General features: G+C 34.1%; 2 protein-coding genes across 4 annotated transcripts in view; one reads left to right on the forward strand and one right to left on the reverse strand.

The window, feature by feature from the left end:
* The window catches only part of LOC125674557 (uncharacterized), a 412,455-nt gene that overhangs the window by 285,399 nt on the left and 103,395 nt on the right, over nt 1–23,661 (reverse strand). The window lies entirely within an intron of this gene.
* LOC125665711 (sorting nexin-13-like) overlaps nt 13,855–23,661 on the forward strand; it is a 43,652-nt gene continuing 33,845 nt past the window's right edge. For 2 of the 3 annotated variants that reach the window (XM_056152417.1, XM_056152418.1), the window contains exons 1-6: nt 13,866–13,974; nt 16,019–16,134; nt 18,068–18,167; nt 20,183–20,272; nt 20,834–20,955; nt 21,842–21,957. In XM_056152417.1, the coding sequence (XP_056008392.1) occupies nt 16,019–16,134; nt 18,068–18,167; nt 20,183–20,272; nt 20,834–20,955; nt 21,842–21,957 (544 nt within the window). In that variant the 5' untranslated portion in view covers nt 13,866–13,974. Of the gene's footprint in view, nt 13,975–16,018; nt 16,135–18,067; nt 18,168–20,182; nt 20,273–20,833; nt 20,956–21,841; nt 21,958–23,661 lie in introns of all 3 variants that reach the window. The other variant, XM_056152416.1, reaches the window with a different exon arrangement.

Genomic DNA, 23,661 nt, shown 5'->3' on the forward strand with positions numbered 1-23,661 from the left:
CTAGAACCCAGAATATATCATTTTTCTTATCAAAAGAACGAAATGTATCGTGTATCGTGAAAAATCGATCGATGTCCAAAAGATTTTCCTTTACTAGACCCAACTCAAAATATCGGTGGTTAATACAAATGCATTAGTTAGTGCAAACATTTATCATTAGTGGATTTATATCAGGAATGGCTGCATGCGTTGGTGCAACATTTATCATGCATTAGTGGATTTTATATCAGCATTCTTTAGTGCAACATTTATCATTAATGTATTTTACATCAGTTTTATTTACATTCGTTGCATGGCGCAACATTTATCATTCGTGGATTTTATATCAACATTAGTTGGGGTTTTTAGTGCAACATTTATCATCAGTGGATGGGTTTATTTTTCTTAGGGTGAATATCTAACATTTGTCTTTTTCGGGGGGGGGGGGGGGGGGGGGGGGGGGGGGTAACATGTAGGCCGTCTCCACGCTACAACACCTGAATGGAGAGATGGATTTTTCAGTTTTTAACATCTTTAAAACTCAATTATTTATTCACTCAAAACCAGATCACTGGTACATGAGGTATACAAACAAATACATATACATATGTACATATAAACTAAGGTTACAGGTAATAACCACAAAATTTACAGGTATACATATTGAAAAATAAATAAACATATAGGACCGGGTGCAAGTACATTAGTTCAGGAAGAGCAGGTAGCACTAAAAAAAATTCTTAACAAATTTTGCCAATGATTTTAAAAATACTACATTGTTTGTGTTCATTAAACTTTATATAATAATGTCGGGGTTTTATAAAATCTTTTGTTAAGATTATTTCTTCTGTCGTTTGAAATAAATATGTACATTCCATGACATAATGAAATTCATCCCCAATGTTATTGCAGTCACACATTGCACAAGTCCTACTCACAATATTATACCGTCTACCAGTTTCCACAGAAAGACGATGATTACAAGTTAACAATTTAGGCCAATTAAAATTAATTGATAGATTATCACCCCCGCCCGCCCCTCAAAAAAAGGCCCGCTCCGATTTTTTCTATTTTCGCAGAAATTACGATTTCAAACAAACTTGCTTCCCAGTGACATGAGTGACTGATTAAAGTCGCAGAATGTTGGTTTTATATCTTCTACCAAGGATTCTTTGAATGTTAACTTGATTACACTTGGTGTGATGCCTTTTGTCATTAATTTTTTTTTTCTCTGGGAAATAAAAATTAGAAAATAAAATCCTCCCACCCGCCCCATATTTTTTGTGTGACCCCGGATGATAATCTACTAATTATGTTGAATTGGCCTTAGATAACGCTAGGCAAATTCAACAGATAATTTTCTAGACCAAAATTTGTTTTGAAAATTCTACAATTTATCTTGTAGTTTGCATTCAATATTACTATGTACCATATGTATTGCTGTTGACAGGAGTTAAGCTATTGTGAGGTCATCATCTTTTCGCGCATGCCTGATACGCTCTATCTGCCTGTTAACCGAGTACGCTCTGTGGTCGTTACACTTGATTGATTCGCTAGCCCTTCCATACCTCCTATCGGTACTGCAGTACAATGTGTCAATGTCGAAAATATTCTGCAGCCGCAATAAAAATGGGTACATTAGGAGTATGTCTACTTAGAACTGACAAGATAGGACAGACGCGCATGTCACTACTCGATCGAAAAGAGTATTATTAGTTACCTCTCGTCATTTTTAACAAATAGTTCTTGTACTTTTGAAGAGACACGTAACCTTAAGGAATTTGGAATTTGACAAATACATAAATGTACATACTAGAAACCAAATATCCCCATTTGTGATAAAAATTTCAAGTCATCGAAATATTCATAAAAAATATTCAAAATGTACATACATGTAAAATCGTATGCTGTTTCATTTCAGTATGACATTTTTTTTAAACGATAAAACACATTTTTATTCTATTGAATAAATCGGCCATAAAATCACACCATTGATGATTTTTTTTTTTTTTTTTTTTTTTTTTGAATTTCATAAAACGATCGAAGCTTTCTCAAAAGCAAGCAGATAGCCCATCTGTGACATGAAAATCCATTAAGTAAACCATTATCTGCCGTGTTTGGGAGGGGATGAATATTGATGGATTTTCTATCAAAATCACGCTTCCACAAAACATTTTGTTAACTGACAGTTGTGTATTGAATAAACAATGTACAAACACTTATAGCCCCGTCGACAGCTGGTCTCTCCATTACATGACAGTCGCATGTCAAATGCTTGACTTCTAATATTTCTTGTTCTCAAAAGAAATGCGTATTGATTGAGAGTTTCCGAGAATATGTTTTAATTTACATTTATTTTTATTTTTTTTGCGTACGTTAGCATGTTAGATACTAACATACACATTAAACCGCATGTTTTCTTTCAACAAAAAGGAAGTATATCATCGATTTTAAGAATTTATGTTGGGGTGGTTTTTTTTTTCGAAAATAAAATTTCTTTCTTTCAAATGATATCAAAGTTAGATAAAGCAATAAATAAACGCGTAGCTCGCGGTGTATGATTTTCATGTCACCTGTGCCACACTTTGAGTGGCCTAAACTTCTTTGGGGGGGGGGGGGGGGTAATAATACTCTTTTAACGATGTCTGGGTGAACATGCACTTTAGAGAGACAGCAACAAATATTGTAAATCCCGACATATCGACAGAGAATTTGCATATTCTGTGGATAGCAAACAAATTGAACAATCGATCAGCAGCCCTTCCTTCTATCTCAGTATCTGTATGAAATATGTGTATCCTGGGTGTGGGCCAATTCAATATTAAAATTATAGATATTTTATTCCGCTACCGCTTCTCAAAGAAACGTCAGGAGGATTCAAAACAGCTAATTCTAATTAGGTTGGGGTTTAGGGTATTCTATATTGTTTTTAAAAACAAAATTTATTATGTAAAACATGATTACGACTAGGCAGCAAGTTGGGTCTAAACCTTCCCCTTTAAGATACAAAGTACTTTGCAATTATAAGACATAAATTATGGTCCTTAATGACTAATTGTATTGTCTAAAGATATTACAAGTGAAACTATTATCAACAAGAAAAGGTACAATGATAAGGAGTTACATACAAATTAAGCAAAACAGAGAAAAGGCTGATAATGGGAGCTTAGGAAAAAAGAAGTGGGGGGGGGGGGGGGGGGGGCAGGATAAGGTTAGATATATACATGTAACTTGTACAATCCAACAACCGTAGAGAAATATATGTCTCAATATATCCTGGTTTTCAAATAAGTTTTGAACAGATTCAAACATTTCAACATTGTCACATCATATTCATCACCATAAATAAAGGAAGGGAAAAAAAAGTGATATCGATACTGTGTTGTGCGGCAATATTCATCGATCTATTGTTGTCGTTCAGTTTAAAGATAGATCATTGTTCCTATGGACTTAAAAAACCTCACTACAGTGGCTTGTAAAGTGTACATGTACATTGATGTTGCTCCGGGGCATTTTCCGTCCTTCTGTCATTCCACCAACACTTTTCAGCTTCCGTTCATCCTCTCTGCTACAGATGCACATGTTCAACAGAAATTTAGATATACCCAGGTCTTCTGGTTGAATAATTTTTCAGAGTTATGCCCCTTGAACTTAGAAAAATTCAAACAGTTTCTGATTTCCGCTTTTTATCTCAATCATGACACGTCTAGTCTCAGGTTAAAAAATGAAATTGGCAGAATTATGCCCCTTGGTGTTCACACTTCTTATACGGACATTTGAATTGAGAATTGGGATATACTAGTAGATGAAAATATGCAGGTAAAGTTTGGTTCATGTTAAATAATTTTTAAAAGGATTGAGGACTTTGAAAAAACAAACATATCTCATTTTCTGCAGTCTAATTAAAATCATCAAATCTTTCACGTAGCTCGATAATCGCTGCAGCGATTGTCCGTATATATATCGAGTGAAGTGAGAGGTTTTATTTTAATCAGACTGCATTTTCTGCTCTTTGTTTCAGTCATACATGCACACTTGAAGCAAATGTCCGTCCATAAACTTTTAACATTTTATTCGTTCAACCAAACTTGCCACAATGCATGCTTGGTTATTTAAAGAGGATTCGAGTTTGTTTAAATGAAATGTCAGGCAAATGAAGTATATATATATATATATATATATATATATATATATATATATAATTATATTTACTTCGTGTCGTCCTATAAACCGCTAGTACTATTACAAATAAAAAGCCTTTCTTTTTTTCCTTCTTTTCTCTCCATAATGACTTATAAGTCCTGTAAGATTTTCAAATGATAGTAAAAGTAAATATAATGAATTAAATCAAGTCAATTTGATTTCAATAAACGATTTTGTAAAATCATTTTCTTATCGTAATAATGCTAATAGTAATTGATTAATTGTTAATTGAGGATCGACTTGAAAAAGATAAAGAAAACAGATCTTTAATTATTCTAGTATTCTTTTATGCTCATCTGAAACATCTGTGAATCAAATATTGATATTTTTGCCATTAATTTAAAAGATTAGTATGATAAATGGCTTTCCTATATATCTGTAACAGATGATTATGCAAGACTGTTGTTATAACGTTATAGCTTAAAATAGGATAATCTTTAGTGGTGTGCGTCAATATCTGTTTATCTAAGAGTACGAAAGGGTTGTACGGATATTGCTCCATGTAGACTTTATTTATTTTTTTTGATTTTTTTTTTGGTCTTGTATACCATTTTCACCGAAATGTTAAAGTATAAGCATTATAAACCTTAATCATTTTTCACTTTTAAAATTTGTGAATATAGGTCTAACGTTCGGTGTACATGCACTTCAGTTTCGTAATATAGATTTATAATCATTGGGACATTAGTATGTACAATGCGCTAGTAAAAAGAGAGATGAATCCAGCCCATTGGACCCATATTCATAAGTCATACAATTACGATATTACATGTATATAATTAATTTAAATAAATATTGGCGATCATATGCATTTTTATATGTAACAACAGAGAGAGAGAGAGAGAGAGAGAGAGAGAGAGAGAGAGAGAGAGTTTGAATATTGTTTATTTATTTAACATTGTATTTTGATTGGTGTTGAAATAGTACTAAGTTCTTTGATAATCGAATTTAATATTCAATATTGATATGCCACTGTGCCCAAGTTGATGTTTCATGTGTTTTGTAATGAATAGTTTGCACAGTCCTTAGTCGGAGTCAGATGTTTTATACTTAAATTTTGCGGATTGTATGAGAGGGAAATCACTGTGTATACGTTCCTACCCCTAACCCCCCCCCCCCCCCCCCCCCCATTAAATCCACCCCAAGTAGCAACTTTATTCTTATCTTGTTTATGTAGACTTCGAGTTCCCATCACACTTAAACAGTTCATAGTGAAATTGGCATTTCATTTGTTACATGTAGTTAGACCTTTAAAGTTTTGATTTGCATTTCGAGATTTAACTGCCAAGACTTCTTCGGTAAGAAATGGAAATTTTGATTTATATATAATTTAACAATGAATGAATGGATAAATAATCAACAGGGGCGGGTCCAGGAATTGCAGTTACGGGGGGCTCAACTTTATGAGGCAGGGGGTCTGGGGTTCAGGACGAAGCCCTGGTGTGGGCCCAGGGGGTGAAGCCCGGAAGATTCTGGGTATTACAGATTTTATAGGGCTTGAAATATATCTCCTACTTAGTCATTTGAACTATTTTCTATCATTTTAGATAAGGTGAAAATGATAAAATGAGCAAAATTTTAAGGATTTTTGGAGAGAAAAAAATATTAAGCTCTCCCAATAAAGTAATTCAAGAAATCAAAATATTTTGTCATTTATTTCTCCGGGAGTGGAAGGAATTATTGCTTCTTTTATCGTCTAGTACATTTCTCTAAACAAGATACCACATAGTGGCGTAGCTTCCATTGAGGCAACCGAGGCAGCTGCCTCGGTAAAAAAAAAAAACACCACCTTTTGCGTTGTTAAAATGCCTCGGTAATATTCGAACCCAAGCTACGCCTATGCCACAATTTACCCCCTCCCCCTTAAATCAATGACGTCATTGCACACCAATATGAGACATACATGTATTCAATACATAGTCCTGTATAAAAGGCCTCCTTCATTTCAAAGTAGTTTTTGATAGCAATTTAAGGAGAGAAGAAATCTTGTGATATTCTAATACTTTTGTGAAATATATAATAAAAACGACACAAACACATATTTTGGGAGTTTTATATCAATATTGATAGGGATATCACAGTTGAATGAGTTTCTGGTCACTAGGCTAGACTCCTCTGGGTCTACCAATCAAATCCGAAGTCGTCATTGTAGAAATTGCCTGCCGAAAATATAGCGATAAAAAAGTTAATGTCTACTGACAAAGGCATTGTAAAGTGGAACATTCACAAGCAACAGAGCAGTTATATTCATAGAATAATATACAGTGTGTTAGGGAATGACTGTCGTTTTAAATCTATATGATAGACAGAAGTGCAGGTGGTTTATTTCACGAGAACAGGTACATCAGCTGAGGTAACTCTAGGTAAAGACATTATAGAATATAGCTAGTGAGTAGATGAATAAATTATGCATTAATGCATGCCTAAAAGTAAGGTTTTCACACCTGGCGAGGGGGGAGGGGGGGGGGCTTTTTCACAGCAAGGGCGGATCCAGGAAATGTTAAAGGAGGGGTGGGAAGCAAGATGGTACATAATATGCAAAGTTTCAGTCACAGTTTATAAAAGTGGATATGGCTCGCAAAGATTTTATACTCTTTTAACATATTCATCTCTTATCAAAATCTTCTAACATGCCATATGTTGAAAGTTTATATGGTGGGTGTATAATAAATTTATAACAAGACAACGTATATTTTGTAATTTAATTTACACTATGACAAACACTACTCTATACTGCAAGGATAAGCTAGCTCGATACCTTAAAACTCAAATCTGTAACCAATTCCCCTCTCCACAATTCTGTTCGAGCACTCTCTACCGTGACATGACACCATATCATATGTACACGTTAACAAACTAGTTCACGAGTATACTTACGAGTATGGATCCAACGTAGACGCACAGAAAGCACGCCCCTTCACAAATAAGATCCCCCCCGTCTGTCTGTCTGTCTGTCTGTCTCTCTCTCTCTCTCTCTCTCTCTCTCTCTCTCTCTCTCTCTCTCTCTCTCTCTCTCATTTTCTCATAACTCAGTAGTTTCGGAACTTCGGCCCTAGACATGATTGGACAATTATGTAAACCCCCCCCCCCTTTGTACAAGTAGTGATGGATCTAGGATATCACAGTCTGAATTTGTTTCTAGATGTTTTAAGATTACAATCAAACTTCATTACCTTAGTTTTATTTTACAAAATTTAGAGGTGGATCCTGGATTTTTCATCCAAAAAGGACATGAATGCCCAAGTGAAAATTCCTCTAGTTGGATTCAAGGGCTTGATCCACTAGAAGTGTGGTCTAAATGCATGACTCAAAATAGTCAATTCTAAGAGGTATTTTGGAGACGGATACTTATCGCGCCTTCAATGAATAGAAAGTGATAAAAGAATGCATAAAGAATATTCATGTAATTGAATAAAAATAAGAGGGTGTTCAAAATTTGTCACTGAAATTCTACTGATTTCAAGAGGATCGGGGCATCAGCAATCTTGGTCGGCTGCTAGATGTATTGAATTAAAAACGTATATATTAAATTCTTTACGCAAATTCTACATTAAAGGATAGACATTTGGAAGAATCAACCAGAGCAAGATTTCAAATTCAGCAAAAATACTCTTACCAAATGCTGGCTGGTAAAACTGTCTGGGCTGGAAATAACGAGGTTGTCTGAATGTCGCTTGCCTCTGTCTCCTATACGGTTGGTAATATCTTTGCAGACCGAAACCAAACGATCTGTCGTCATAAAAATCATCTCTCTGTGCATAGGGACTGCTGAATCTATTTTCAAAGCGGTCATCATACATGTCGTCAAATCCCCAGAACTGTCCATAACAGACGCAGACGACACATCCCAGAAGAAGCAGACGATAAAGCATAGTGACCAGCAACGTTAAGGTCCAACCTAGAAGAGTTATTTCCGTTCGGACTCTGGTGTCCAGCTAACTTAAATACATTATCATCGATGCATGATCGAGTGACCGGTTACGACGCGACACCTGTCAATCAGGGGACCACTGTCGCCCCTGGTCCTTGTGACCACAGATGATGACGTAGTGCATGCAAGTATAATCATCTTTATTCAGAACAAGGAACATAATTTTGAGATGTGCCCTGACGGTGACATGTTGATGGTAAATTGATGTAACTGGCTAGACTTGAAACGCAAAACTCAGACTAAGTTCATTATATATATATATATATATATATATATATATATAGTTTATTATTCATATATTGGTATAATACTGATACTGTCCATTTACTTGTATATATACATGATTAGCAATTCATACATGTATGTACTTGTTTCCCCAACATGCTGCATCCACATGCAGTTTGCAGTCTATGTAACCTGCAGTTAATGTTGTAAACTTTCTTTCTTTTTTTAATTTCCTTCATTATAAACTGTCTTACTGTTATGCCCTCTGGGCCCAAAATTGGAATAAACTCTCTCTTCTCTCTCTCTCTCTCTCTCTCTCTCTCTCTCTCTCTCTCTCTCTCTCTTTATATATATATATATATATATAGACAGACAGACAGACAGATAGATAATCTTGTTAACTGCGCATTTTTTGTGGGTTTTTTTTTTAATTACATGTATACAGGTCGAACTGATCGTGCGTGAACATATATATATTATACAACATGAAATGACCAGTGACACGAACAGTAACCATATTGTATTATTTCTTTTTAACATATTGACAGGAATTGTAGTGTTCTCATAATCTTCAATGTTAAATTGATTTAGCAACATTTTATGAGGAAAAATTAATTTTTGCAAAAAACAATCCCTTGGTGAATAATTTCATTTCTTCAAACAGTCACAGTGATATCAAGGGTGTGTAGATCTCGATCACCATTGATCAAATATACAAATGTGATGCAGTAATTACATGGAATTAATTAATAAGCATGTCTATATTCAATTTTATATTTCACTCAAATCACAAACTGGAGTTATGTCCAAGACACGATGTAGATACGATATCGACGAACCAAACATGACATTGTACCGATATATATATATATGTACCACTCTAATAATCACATACCGTTACTGACGATATCGTGTCGATATCGAATCAGTATTGTAAACAATTCGTTATGACTGTCTTAGCTACTATATTTCTTTACACTTATGTATAAATTTCGCTATGTTGCACTAAATGAGTTCCCCTTACTGTCGATATCGACGATATCGTATCGATATCGAATCGTTACCGTTTCAAGATTTTGTTGTGACATTTTACCAACTATATTTCTTCATTGTTGTTTGTCTGTTTATAAATTTAACACTGACTGAGATTCCCTTGTTGTCGATATCGAATCATGATTATAAAACAAATGGTTGTTCATGTCCTTGCCTGCATCATTCTGATAATTGTGCAGATGTTTAGGTAATTTGCATTAACAAAGTATCCCTTGCTGTCGATATCGTCGATATCGACGATATCATGTCGATATCGAACCATGATATTTATAAGTTTTTTGTGACCATCCTTGCCATTTTTTTTTTTTTATATAGATGTGCATGTGTTTAAGCATTCTAAATTGATTAAGTTTCTATTACTGTCGATATCGACGATATCATGTCGATATCGAATCAGGATTGGTAAGTTATGAAGTTTTTTGCTACTATCCTTCTTTAAACTTGTGCTTATGATTAGAAATATCTCATTGCCCAAGTTTTCCTTATTGTCGATATCGTCGATATCGACGATATCGTATCGATATCGAACTCTTATCATTTGAAAAGTCCTTTTTGTACTTGATACCATAGTTATTGTGAACATTTTGAAATATTTTCATATAAGTAACTTTGTAAGGTAGCAGACATCGATACTAAATTACGATCGCTTGAAGTTTTGAATCAAGGTTTGGTAAATTAAACAACATATGATAATTATTTTCTCCTTATATAACATTGGTTACATTTTGCCGTAATACTACATTCACGAATGCATCAACATATTTATGTCAACTTTTAATTCAATAATGGTGCACATATATTTTTACCCTTAAAATTCACGAAACACGATCGATATCTATACAATATCGGAACAGTTTTGTCGATATCGACGATATCGACAAAGCACCCAGCGTCATTTATGATGATTGATTTCAACAACAAAATCCATACAACTATCGATATCGATACGATATCGAACTGATATTGCCGATATCGTCGATATCGACATGATAGTTAGTCTGTGGTAAATTTTCAATATTAATTATTTCACAAATCTCAGTCAATTACAAAAACTCCATATGGTTGATATCGAAACGATATCGACACGACATTGTCGATGTCGTCGATATCGACATTACACTCGGTCTTGGACATGTATGACAAAATGGTACATGACATGCGCATTATATTACACACAAACAATAAATCCTGTGCAGGTGAAAACTCGTCACGCAGGGAAATGCGAGTTAACAGAGGGAATACGGGGGATTGCATCGCTTGGGGTCGAATCCACTATTATTCAAGGAGCCCAAGCGATGCAGTCGCCCCTGAGAGAGAATTTACTATGGAAGATAAACACGATCTATATGAAAATATACAATTTTGTTAATTCAGTGGAGTCGGCAGTGACAATGATAAGAAAAATATGTAAAAATTAGATATGTCACAAAAAAGTTTTATACGGATTCGGCAATAAACTGACGATCAAGGATATAATGGAAATGACTGGCTAGGTGACATGGCAAATATTACTCATTTTTGGAGTGCCATACCATATTTTCCAGTCTCGACTAGGAGGAGATGGTTTGCGGTTCTAAATAGATTACTTTTCTAGCTGTTCTCGGTAACGCAGTAATATATATTTTCAAGTCAAAATTTGATTTAAATGTATACTAAATATCTTACCTTTTACACAAATGAATTACTTTTATATATACTAAGCATTTAAAAGGTTGTTTTGCCCATTTTATGTTTGTAAAGGCTTGTTCAATTCGTTATAATTTTTATCACAAAACTACTCGTAAAAAATAATTAAAATATTAAATTCGAACAGTCTCATATTCAGAGTTTACAAGTCTTCTAATCACTGCGACATATTATTGATTGTCCATTCTATGTTGAAGAGAGAAATATGTTTTTAATGGTATATACAAGCTCAACAAATTTTTTATCTATCTAACAAATAAGGACAAATTTACTTGGTTGATGATTAATGAAGACAAACCAGTAATTGTCAAATTGAGTGAATATTTAGTGCAAACTTTCAGAAAAAGAAGTGATGCTTTAAAACTGCAAATATCATTATAGTTTAATTATTATTCATATGTTGGTATAATACTGATACTATCCATTTACTTGTGTATACACATGATTAGCAATTCATATATGTATGTACTTGTTTCCCCAACATGCTGCATCCACATGCAGTTTGCAGTCTATGTAACCTGTAGTTAATGTTGTAAACTTTCTTTCTTTTTTGAATTTTCTTCTTTATAAACTGTCTTACTGTTATGCCCTCTGGGGCCAAAATTGGAATAAACTTATCTTATCTATAACAGTAAATTGCCTGTTTCTCCATACATACATGTACAATATGCATGTAGCTAGAAGTACTACTTCTCAAAGCAATACTACCATTCTGGTGTCGAAAATTTTTGCTGCAGAATTGTGCTTTACTACTTCAATGACAGAAAAATAAGGTTTATAAACTTTTGTGATAATAGTTGTGTTAGAAAACCTATCCTGAGGCTCCGAATGAAGCAAAATTACATTACGGAATTGTCTTCCCGTACAAAAAAAAAAAAAAATGATTTCTATATAATGCCTTTAGTTTTATTTTTTATCAATGAATATGGTTAATTAAGTTATATACAAAACTATCATAATAGCACATTTTTAAAACAAAATAAAACTTTCAGATTTAGAGCTAATATTACTTTTTAAAATAAAAAATACATGTATATATATATTTCAAAACTTTTGTGTGAATACATCTGTACGTTAAAAATGTGAGGATGTTCAAAACCCTATATCTCACAACCATCTAAAAGTACAGGCATAATACACAAACTTTACGGAAAAAATCTAACAATCTATCGTTAAATTTTAAAATTGTCTCTAATTTTTCGTATTCATAATCTAAACCGGACAACCTATCTTTAATTTTTGAAATTGTCTCGAATTGTTCGTATTACTTCATAATTCAAATTTGACAGTCTATCATTAAATTTTTTAATTATTTTTAATTTTTCGTATTACTCCATTCGTGACTTTTAAGAATGTCCACTTGATTTTTTTGTTTTTGTTTTCTTTCTTAAAAGACATTTTGCGATCTTTTTCTATGAACTGTCATTGAAAATATGGTAATTTACGCCTCATTCTTTACTTTTTATTAATTAATTTATTTTTATAAATTTTATTGCCTTTTTTGAAGACAGAAGTTCTTTCGTGAATGTAACGTCTCCTCTTTAAGATGTTATAAATTCAAACCTGTATGTAGCATGGGAATTTAATAGATGTTAAATATATTTTCCTTATATAATCCTTTAATATTCGGCCGTCAGCTATGTCGATTGACGTGAATTAGTAAAACGGTAATATTTCTGGCAATGGATTTTTTGGTTTGCGTTTCAAAACGATCCCAGCCGGGAGAATATTACATTCATATCTTAATCCATTCCAGGTTTACACGGACGTGCCCCCGCGTCTCTGATGACCGGGGGCGTGTCGTATCGTAAGAGTGTTTTATAGCACATGGTTGGTGGCGTTGGTCACAGTAAAACACACGCCTTATAATAAATCAGTAGAATTTTAACCGCGTGCAGATATTGACCCTATAGCACCGTAAAACAGCGATAAACCAAGACGAGTTAGATCCGGAGAGAGAGAGAGAGAGAGAGAGAGAGAGAGAGAGAGAGAGAGAGAGAGAGAGAGAGAGAGAGAGAGAGAGAGAGAGAGAAAGAGAGAGATAGAGAGAGAGAGAATTCTTAAACGTGTGAAATGAGGGCAAATTTCAACCAATGGACAGAAGTTGTGAGGACAGAAATGCACTATGAGACCCCCCCCCCCCCAAAAAAAATGTCCTCATAATTACGTCCTCAGACGTAGATCTGTACAAAATATTAGCTTAGTAAGGACAGGTGGTGTGAGGACATGTCCTTACTAATATTCTCTCTCAAAAACCTTTTTTTCTTCTTCATAATTCGGAAGAGATTATTAGATAAACTTTTATATGTATCCCTATAGCTATACCTAACACAGTACATTTTTCCCTTTAGAATAATATATGTGTGTATTCTCTTCTGCACATTGTGGGAACGTCCTCACTTAGTAGGTTTGGTCGGGAGAGAGAGAGAGAGAGAGAGAGAGAGAGAGAGAGAGAGAGAATATTATTCAATCCCTGAATGAAATTGCATTTTGATAGCGAATACATGTATATAGGAAATACAATGTACATAAGTTTATGAATCTTAATCTATACAGATGCACATATGTAGTAATGCAATGAATTTTTTTAAAAAGTGGTGAGATTTTACCCCCGACAAAGGAAAACTTTTCACGTGCAATAAAAATCTCATAATTTGATATATCCGGAAATACAGATTATGCAGTTTCCAGTTTTAAATTTCAAAATATTAGCCAATCAACATTGGGTTTAACAAAAAGTTACACGTAAACAAATCATAGATGTAAGGTTAGATTTCATTGGTCTACTGAATAGGTTGCAAGGTTCACCAATATGGACGTGGGTAGGAGGAAAGCCTCCAAATTGAAATTAACCATAATGTAATTTGTGCTGTATAACAGGATAATTTACGGAAAAGGTAAACGAATTTACCTTCATATTAAAATAGCATCAAGTTAAATGCAGTTAATATTTGGGCGAGGGAAACGATTTCTTTGCTCGACTTAGTGTCAGATTGCTTGATGAAATTGAATATTACGAAAATGTATTTTGTAAAATTGATTGTAGACTAGAAACGAGTGTGTTGTGTAGACAATATGTTTGCTTTAAATGTGAATGAATCGATGTATCTGCAATATAGTCTGCAGAAGACAGATTCGATGAAGTCGACTGTAACCAAGAAAATCAATACCTGCCAGAGCCTACACACGTGAGAATAGGCAGGCAGAATTGCAGGGAAGGTGTCGATTAATGACCATTAACGTATAGATGCTCATGTATTATTTTGGCAAATTCTGAAGTCCTTAACAGGAAATAATTTAAAATCGATGTTCAGACCATATTGATTGAGTTCCTACAGTGATCAAAGGCTACCCCAGACCCTGTGTTAAATTCTTACAGATATCAGATGGGTACCCCTGAATTACTGAAATGCCCACGAAGGGGAACTTTGGTAGTTTTAGAGGGCATTTCGGTAAGTACTAGGGGCTTTTCTGTAAATCACTGGCATTTCGGTAATTCGAGGTTCCGCATAACAGAACAATACTGAATTTCACAATACTCAGTGTCACAAATCACCTAAAATTTTGTGGTAGATGAGGCTTTGAAAAGGTTTGTTTTGCTTATGGTCAGTAGGTTGTTTAAATTTTGAGTAAAAAAAAATCTTGTGCCTATACAAGTGATCACTGTGCCATTGTTGAATATACTACATAGAACTGCATTTTACTGCTCATCTATTTTATGTTGTTTTTTTTAAAAAAAAATTAAATATAAAAAAAATGCTCATTTATTTTATTTACCTATTGGCTATACATCACATCAAACTGTAAATACTGTATTATTATTTTATCTGCATAGGACGACTGGTCCTATGTACAGCATTAAGCATCTGTCATGGAATGAAATGAACTTTGTCTAACCGAAATTGAAGTAAGAACAAAAAAATAGAGTTGCACAATTTTATTTTTCTGTACAGAAATTTCCCCTCCTCAGAGTGCCATAAAAATATCTGTCATAATATTTGTTTATTTTATATGTAACATTTAGTGTATCGATCAAGTTCATCTCCTAAATTGATATCATCATTCACCACCTTGGAGTCTGATGAATGGCCAGGTGTTTGACCTTCACCAGTTGACCTTATTATTCTCTCAGTTTTGTCCAACTGTCAGATGCCTTGGATTGTTCACTATGTGCATATTTAATTGAAGGTTTTTAATTTCAAAAGGCTAAGTCATATGAGGGTGGAGTAACTTTAACACATAACTTTGACACCCCCCCCCCCCCCCCCCCCCCCCCAATGAAAATAAAAAAAAATACAGGAATAAACATATCACAGCATAATTTTCATATCCTCCATTGTTGTAAACAGATTATCTGTATACAATGTATTTACTGGTACATGTATGTATTACAAAGTCTCGTTCTGATTGGATAGTCATTCTGATGTTGGTTTACTGAGAATGCAGTTTCACATATCCTTGGTGACAATTTGTTTTATACACTTGATTGATTTGCTAAAATAGGTGACTGACTGGACAATTTGTGACTTTTATTTCTGATTTCAGATGTATTTGACTGGACACTTTGTGACTTTTCTTTCTGATTTCAGATGTGACTGACTGGTCAATTTGTGACTTTTCTTTCTGATTTCAAATGTGACTGACTGGACAATTTGTGACTTTTATTTCTGATTTCAGATGTGACTGACTGGACACTTCGTGACTTTTCTTTCTGATTTCAGATGTGACTGACTGGACACTTTGTGACTTTTATTTCTGATTTCAGATGTGACTGGCTGGACAATTTGTGACTTTTATTTCTGATTTCAGATGTGACTGACTGGACACTTCGTGACTTTTCTTTCTGATTTTAGATATGACTGACTGGACACTTTGTGACTTTTCTTTCTGATTTCAGATGTGACTGACTGGACATTTTGTGACTTTTCTTTCTGATTTCAGATGCTGTCGTTAGATGAGGGATGGAAGTGGCCAGCACTAGCTCTGTTTCTGTTTCTGGTGACGTTTGGTTCTGTGGGTCTCCTGAGTCTGGGCTATGTCCTCTGTATTCTATGTGGGTAAGTAATTCCTGTAAATTAGAATAAGTATCATCAATCTTCTATATGTTAAGTGTGTTCAATCTCCATTATGTTAAGTGTGGGATCAATCTCCATTATGTTAAGTGTGGGATCAATCTTGTATATGTTAAGTGTGGGATCAATCTTCTATATGTTAAGTGTGGGATCAATCTCCATTATGTTAAGTGTGGGATCAATCTTGTATATGTTAAGTGTGGGATCAATCTTGTATATGTCAAGTGTGGGATCAATCTTCTATATGTTAAGTGTGGGATCAATCTTCTATATGTTAAGTGTTGGATCAATCTCCATTATGTTAAGTGTGGGATCAATCTTAGAAGATATATGTTAATTGTGGGATCAGTCTTCTATATGTTAAGTGTGGGATTAATATTAGAAGATATATGTTAATTGTGGGATCAATCTCATGTTAATTCTGGGATCAGTCTCCTACACGTTCATGTTTTAAAAATGTTTTTACATGATGTTGAGGACGAAATGTTTGACAGCTGGTTGTAAACAGGAATTTCCCCAAAGTTTTTGTTTTGAGAGAGTAGTATGTACTTTAAAATTTTTACAAAGAATGCGAAGCGTTTTCAACTTTAATGCATATTTGGTAAAAATCAATGGGTATTTACGCTCATACGCACCTTATCTGGAACTCTGGTTCAAACTAATGAAAATCCGGATATCAATCTTTAATTGGTTTAAGAATTTAGCAAATTTGTCTAAGTCTTTTAGATGTTTGATTTGATAAAATATAAATGAATAAAATGAATTTATAGGATCATTTTATGATACATGTATACTGGATGGACTAGTGAAATGCTTTACAGACTAGTGAACATCAATAGTGACTTAAGTCCGTAAGGACTATTGCATGAAAAAAGTTAATTCAGAACCCTTTAAAATTATATATTGTATTTTACATATATCAATTATGGATAATTACAATATTATAAAAAATAATTTAATTTGATAAGAATTGTTGATTTTTCCCAATGTAATTAAGGTCTAGTAGTAGTAGAAAAATCACTGTGTAATTTATGTCAATCTCGCCTTTAATGACTTATTGTCATTTATAAGATCCGACTAAATTTTGGCTGCCCGCTGTAGCAGATATAGCCAGACAGCTTAATACCGATATGTGTTGATATATTGGTTATATCGTTACACCCTTAATTATTTGTACAGCACATTGTTTCGATTAGGTTATCTATATGTAACACTGTCAGTCTGAGAAAGGGAAACTAATCATTGTTGTGACAAAAGGAGAAAGGTACCATTTACTGGTTGTGAAAAGAATGTTGACAAATCCCTGATTTTACATGTATTGTTATTGGTTACTTTGCAGTCATAGACAGGTAGAGATTTCTTTATAATATTAGAAATATCGGCATTATTAAAACTACTGTGAAGTACATGTGTAGTGGTTGTTCTATTAATTTTCATATGCATTAACATTTTGTGTCCATTTCTCCGATCTTACATTTGTTCAATCACAATATTTGATGAAATTTCATTTATATGTAGTATTTTACATACTTATTTTTAAAAAAAATCTAATTCTTTTTAAGAAGATCTCGGACTGTCATAAGTGGAAATGCAATATTGATCCTGCGTAATATAACGGTGTTTAGATTAATACTGCATTACTTTTTATGCCCGTTTTATATGTACATACATTTGTATATAGGTGCAGCTTGATTATACTATGAAACACATACTGCAGGGCATTGAATTGTGTAATAGCGTGACCTAAAGTCTAATTCTACCAGGGCATTGAATAAACTGTTTGATAATACAGTCGGTGTTTAACTTAGTACAATTGTCAGAGTATTGGTTTAGTAGTACAGTCTGTGTTAGTCCTACTCTATTAAATGTTATGAAGATGTTGACTTTGACTGCCATTAACAGTGTTTTTCTATTACAGAGGATTGGTTATGACCCTGTATTATGGCAGGCAACTCTCACAGATAGCTCTAACGATTGAGCTACCAGATCTACCGAGATCTAAACCAGGGATACTCACAGTAAGTCTGCAGCTTTTGAAGAGCAGTGCTTAGCATACGTGTGTAACCACGGTGATATTAGACACCATTTTACATCAATGCCTGCTAATTTCTTCATACACCATTTTACATTTATACCTGCTCATAATCCTTCAGACACCATTTTACATCCCTTACAGTCTCCCACAAGTTTATCCTGGGATAAAACTCAATTTAGAGTTCTTAATGTACTTCCATATTTGTCTTCAGTGATCGCGAAATGTTGAAATGTTTTACAGGACATTCAGTCTGGTAAACACAGGAACATTACAAGACCGAATCACATTTTACCAGACCGAATAAAGTAGTATTATTTTTATATTAAAACATTAAAGACTTTGAGCCTCCTGGTCATTGGATTTTTATTTTAAAGGTTTACCGGGGACTGCATTATTGTTCCATTTTAATTGGCATATGTTGCCGTTTTCGTATGTTTTTTTTTATAAACGGAACTGGAAGTCGAAACGTAGTTTCTGAAACCGTTGCCGAAAAGTCACCAGACATTTGGACCAGAAATATAACGAAGTTTACCAAACCGATAGTCAAATTACCGGACATGTCCGTTGGTCCAACGACATTTCACTTTCACTGATCTTCAAAGATGCTTGACAAACCTTTTGTGAACAACATGAACGTCTTTTATTAATGAAAAAATGTTGAATGATATTTATAGGAAAGCAGGTTATGTAATGAAGTATTTTCCCCGCTCAGAATCATCTTCCCCGATTATGGGGAGCTGAGTGGACCGGAAACCCTTGACTAGCAAAGAAGCTCAGAATATGAATATTCTAAATCTATGAGAATTGTTTCATTTTTAAATGGTGGCTATTTATAGTCACTGTCTTATGCTATCGCTTCAGTTGGCATTACTGTATATACACAGGGACCCTAGTGGCATAATTTGCGGGCAAAAATTAAAAAAAAATGGAGTTGTTTTTATCAAAATTATATGTGTATGATAGTAAACAATTTTTGAAAAGCTTTTTTCAATAATATTTTGTGCTATATACGCGAAGATAATCCCCCAAATCGGATATGTTATATTACTTGATTCATGAATATGCATAGAATATCGACATTTTAATTAATTAAAGGGACTGGTTCACAATTTTTTAAACAATATTTTTCAGTTTTGATGTTCAATATTAGAATTACAACTCATTTAATGTTGACAGCCAAAATTTTGACCTGATGAATGCAAGAATAAAAGCAGTATTTAAGCTTAAACTCTGTGTTATGTAAACAAAGAGTCGAGTCTTTTTATATTTACAAACAATCCAGTGAAATACTAATTTTGTGATATAAAGCATCTTAAGTTTCCAAAGTCACAAATTAAACTTATAGATGACACACTATACCAAAAGAGTACTTGAAATGTGATAGATTTGATAAACCTAGATCGATATCCATTTCTTTTGAAAACTTCGTAAATAATAACATACCACAATCCTTGTTTACGAAACAAATAATAAACTCTCTAAAATGAGCTTTTGTGATAATGTATAACTTTGATTTTTTTGTGAAATCTTTTAAACACATTAGACAGTAGATTTTGATCATGAATAGTGAAGAACAAAATTTTGCGGAAAATCGTGAATCAGTCCCTTTTAGAGTAGACAAACAAAACAGCTGTAGGGTTAGGGGAGTTGGCTTATATTGTTAGTGTCCATGGTTACATTAGTGTTAATGAAATTTATTTTTGATCAAGATATAAAACAAATTACAGGACTGATCTTTATCAGTGGACATATACTTGTATTAGAGACAGAAAAATATGAAAGAGACCTTCAATAACCTTATCAATGAAATGTGAATCAGCTAGCAGTTATGTACTGTAAACATGGCGGTAATATTTGAATAGTTAAACTGTAGTATTTTGAAAATTAAAATTTTTTTTTTACCTGCATGGATTTATTCATTTTCTGTTTCACTGTAAATGTTTCATAGATGACAAACTGGTTGATTTTCACTGGATGCATTTTGATTTTCATTGTCAGGTTGCAAACAAGATGGAGTCTTCTCCCAGAGGGAAGAACTTCGACAGACGTATGACTGGTGCCAGTGTTATAGACGAAGCTCTTCACGAGGTAAGCTTGATCAGCAGAAATTCACTTTGTTATTACTGAAGCAGTGTTCCGTCCATGTAAAAGTCGAGGTGTAGGGGGACAAGGCTTTCTTCAGTAATCATTAAACAGTAATTTCTTGAAATTTAACCCAAGAAATAACTATTTGTCAAGTATCAAATGTTGTTTTTCAAGGGGAGTAACTCTTAACTTGGATCTGTATTTTGATAACAAGGCTGGCTTCATAGAAACATGTGTTGTATAATGGATAACTGTCTGTATAAAATGAAATTCAATTGTAAATTCAACTGATTTGCCAATATCCTTAAAAACAACTTATTTTAAATGAAGTCCATTGTTTTTTCTTTCTACACCAGCTAAGTTTTCATAGTCTCAACAAAATTAGTCAACGGAACATGTAATCCCAAAAAGGTGTTATAGATCATTTCAAAGACAATGGGTGTTGATTGGACAATATCACTCTCTGAATGAAAATAGAGAGAGAAAAAATTCTTTAAATTAAAATCGAATTAATGGAATAACATTCATCCAAATGAGAACTGTTTGATTGGATTTGTTTTTAAGGTTCTTACGTACGCCATCAGAGATTATATCAAGTCGTGGTACCGGCAGGTTTCTGACCACGATGGATTTGTACTGGACATTAGACAATGTGTTCAGAAGCTCACTATCACATTCGCATCCAGGTAAGATACTTGTAAACACCTGTAGATAAAACCGAGTTGTGTTGATATATCACTCTTACTCAGCCCCTCCCCCCCCAAAAAAAACCTCAATAAAGTTGTCTTTATTTATAACCGTGATGGGTTGGTATGCTCTAATCTGTATCCGTAGCCTCATTAATTGCTAGTCATAACACTAAAGAAGTCCACGTCTCCATATGAGTGAAATATTCTCGAGAGGGACGTTATACAATATACAATCGATCAATCACTAAACAAGCCCTCACCGCCATCATTAACTCCTTACCTTAGCCCTATGCCCATTTTAACTAATTCTCCCTACATTTCATTCTCTTATACCTAAGATTACATTTACTCACGGTCCATGACATTACAGCAAAACGTGCTTATAACGAATGGGCATATAACAATCATGATTATAACGAACATGATAACGAACGGGCTTATAACGAACATGATTATAACAATCATGATTATAACGAACATGATGATTATAACAATCATGATTATAACAAACGAGCTTATAACAAACCTGCTTGTAACGAACACGCTTATAATGAAGGCTTATAACAAACACGGTTTTAACAAACACACTTATAATGAATTTACGTTTATCGCGAAGTGATGTTTATTCCCCCATGAAAGGAAAATAACGAAAATTTTGTTGGATATACGAAATTGAGTACAATGAACTGTTTTTTGCTGACCCTGCAGGTTTGTAATAACCATGTTTTACTGTATAACAGAATTGTTTTTCGGCTTGCTGGCCCTGAAGGTTCGCTATAACTGTGTTTTATTGTACATTATCTGATCAATGCTGGCTGAATAGGGGGTCAGGCATGATGTATGTTAACTTAATGAAAACTATGCATTTGTATTTATATTTTAGAACAAAGGACGTAGACTGGATGCCATTTTTCTCTCAGAGACTCGTGGATGACTTCGCATCTCATCTGCGGTTATACAGACGAGCCCGGGAGCATGCAGCAGTACCCCAAACGGATGGTAGGACAGATCTATAATATAGTGATGAAAAGGCATTGTCACTTGTAGCCTTTATAATATCCTGAACTCTAATGAAAGGCTGAAAAAATGTTCTGATGTAAACCCTGATTCTTCTCTATTACTGTATTCATCTTACTGAGCCACTTGGGCACTTAGAAAATTGGAAAAAGGGAGGTGGTTATTTATAACTTTGTTTTGATGTCTTTGCTGTAACATTTTGACTTTGAGAAATGTCCAGTTAGCTATATAAAATTCAAAATGAGTTGTTGTTATACTTTCCTAAAGAATTATATTGATTTCATTTAATCAATTATATTTTATTCTCAAATAAGTGAATGGGATTGGGCAGCAGGCATAGCCTATTTTAGCCCTCTCCCGGAATCATTATTTCAAATGGTCAAAACAACATAGTGAATATACAAAGATATAGTAGATATTACTGATATAAGGGAAGTCATACTGCATTCAAAAGGGGGGGGGGGGGGGGGGGGGTCATGGGGTTTTCATTTTAAGACTTGAGTAAAGTCTCACAGGGGGCACTTTTAGAGGTAAGGGCAATCGATAGGATGAATATGGTATTCCCTCACAATTCATTACAGAGGGATAATGGGACTGTTCATGTGTGGGGGAGTCTGTGTGGTGTGTGTAACACTGAGCTTGTACACACTCTGCAGGCCACATTTTTTTCCTCAATGTATTACATACTTGACCTGTGTCTTTGTTATTAAGAGAAAAACCAGAGCTTTGTTATTTTAAAAGAGAGGAAGAACCCACTTCTGACAGTATACACTGTACACAGGGCTTGAAACTTAACGTTTTATGTCACAAGTCTAGCTGGACTGATGGGGTATAAAGTCTGCTAAACAATCTACCAGACCAGGACCCAGTGGCACTAAAGTTAGTCAAGTTTAACTGACAGTGAACTCTAGTCATCACTATATGAATATAAGAGTTAGTGGCAAGTTAACTGTTAGTTAAAGTTAACTAACTGTTAGGTAAGGTTAACTAACCTTTGAGCAACTGGGTCCAGAGTGTTCGTGAAATTAACAAGCATATTTAATTCGTGTCATTCAAATAAAACAACATTAGTGTACATGTTTAATGTTAGATTTTATTATAATTCTTCATCTGCAGTCCATTCGGTACTGCAACATCATTTGTTTAAGGAACGGTATGAAAATCGGATTCATTGTCATTGTTATAATCTGGCTCCTCCTTCATGTAATTTGGCATTCTTTGTCTCACAGACTCAGAATTTCATAGAAGGATCTCAGGTAATGTGTCGTCCACTAACATTACTAAGCGACACACAGCATTTCTGTTTTCTTTTTTTTTTTTACACGATCATTTGTGTCTGAGATGACCCTGCTGTAATTTGTTTCTTATCCTCTCTCCTTCCTCACTGAATTTATGTAATTCACCATGGTTTTTAATTGTGGTCACAATTTACTGGATGTTAACTCTATATGCCTCAGACAAAATTGTTAAATCTCTATTTAGTTCCCAGGTTCCCCTGATATCTATAAAGGGAGTGCTAAATGCATGTTTGACATTAGACAAGTGGGTTTTCCAAACGAACTGACATGTATATATCAATTTCTAGCTCTATTTTGGGTTTGAAATTTCAAAGGTCAAGGCCACTACAGGACTTCATAGCGAATCTTTTGTCTAAAATTTAAACCTGCTTTTGGAGAATGAGATGAT

Source organism: Ostrea edulis, chromosome 10, assembly GCF_947568905.1.
Source record: "Ostrea edulis chromosome 10, xbOstEdul1.1, whole genome shotgun sequence".
Lineage (NCBI taxonomy): Eukaryota > Metazoa > Mollusca > Bivalvia > Ostreida > Ostreidae > Ostrea > Ostrea edulis.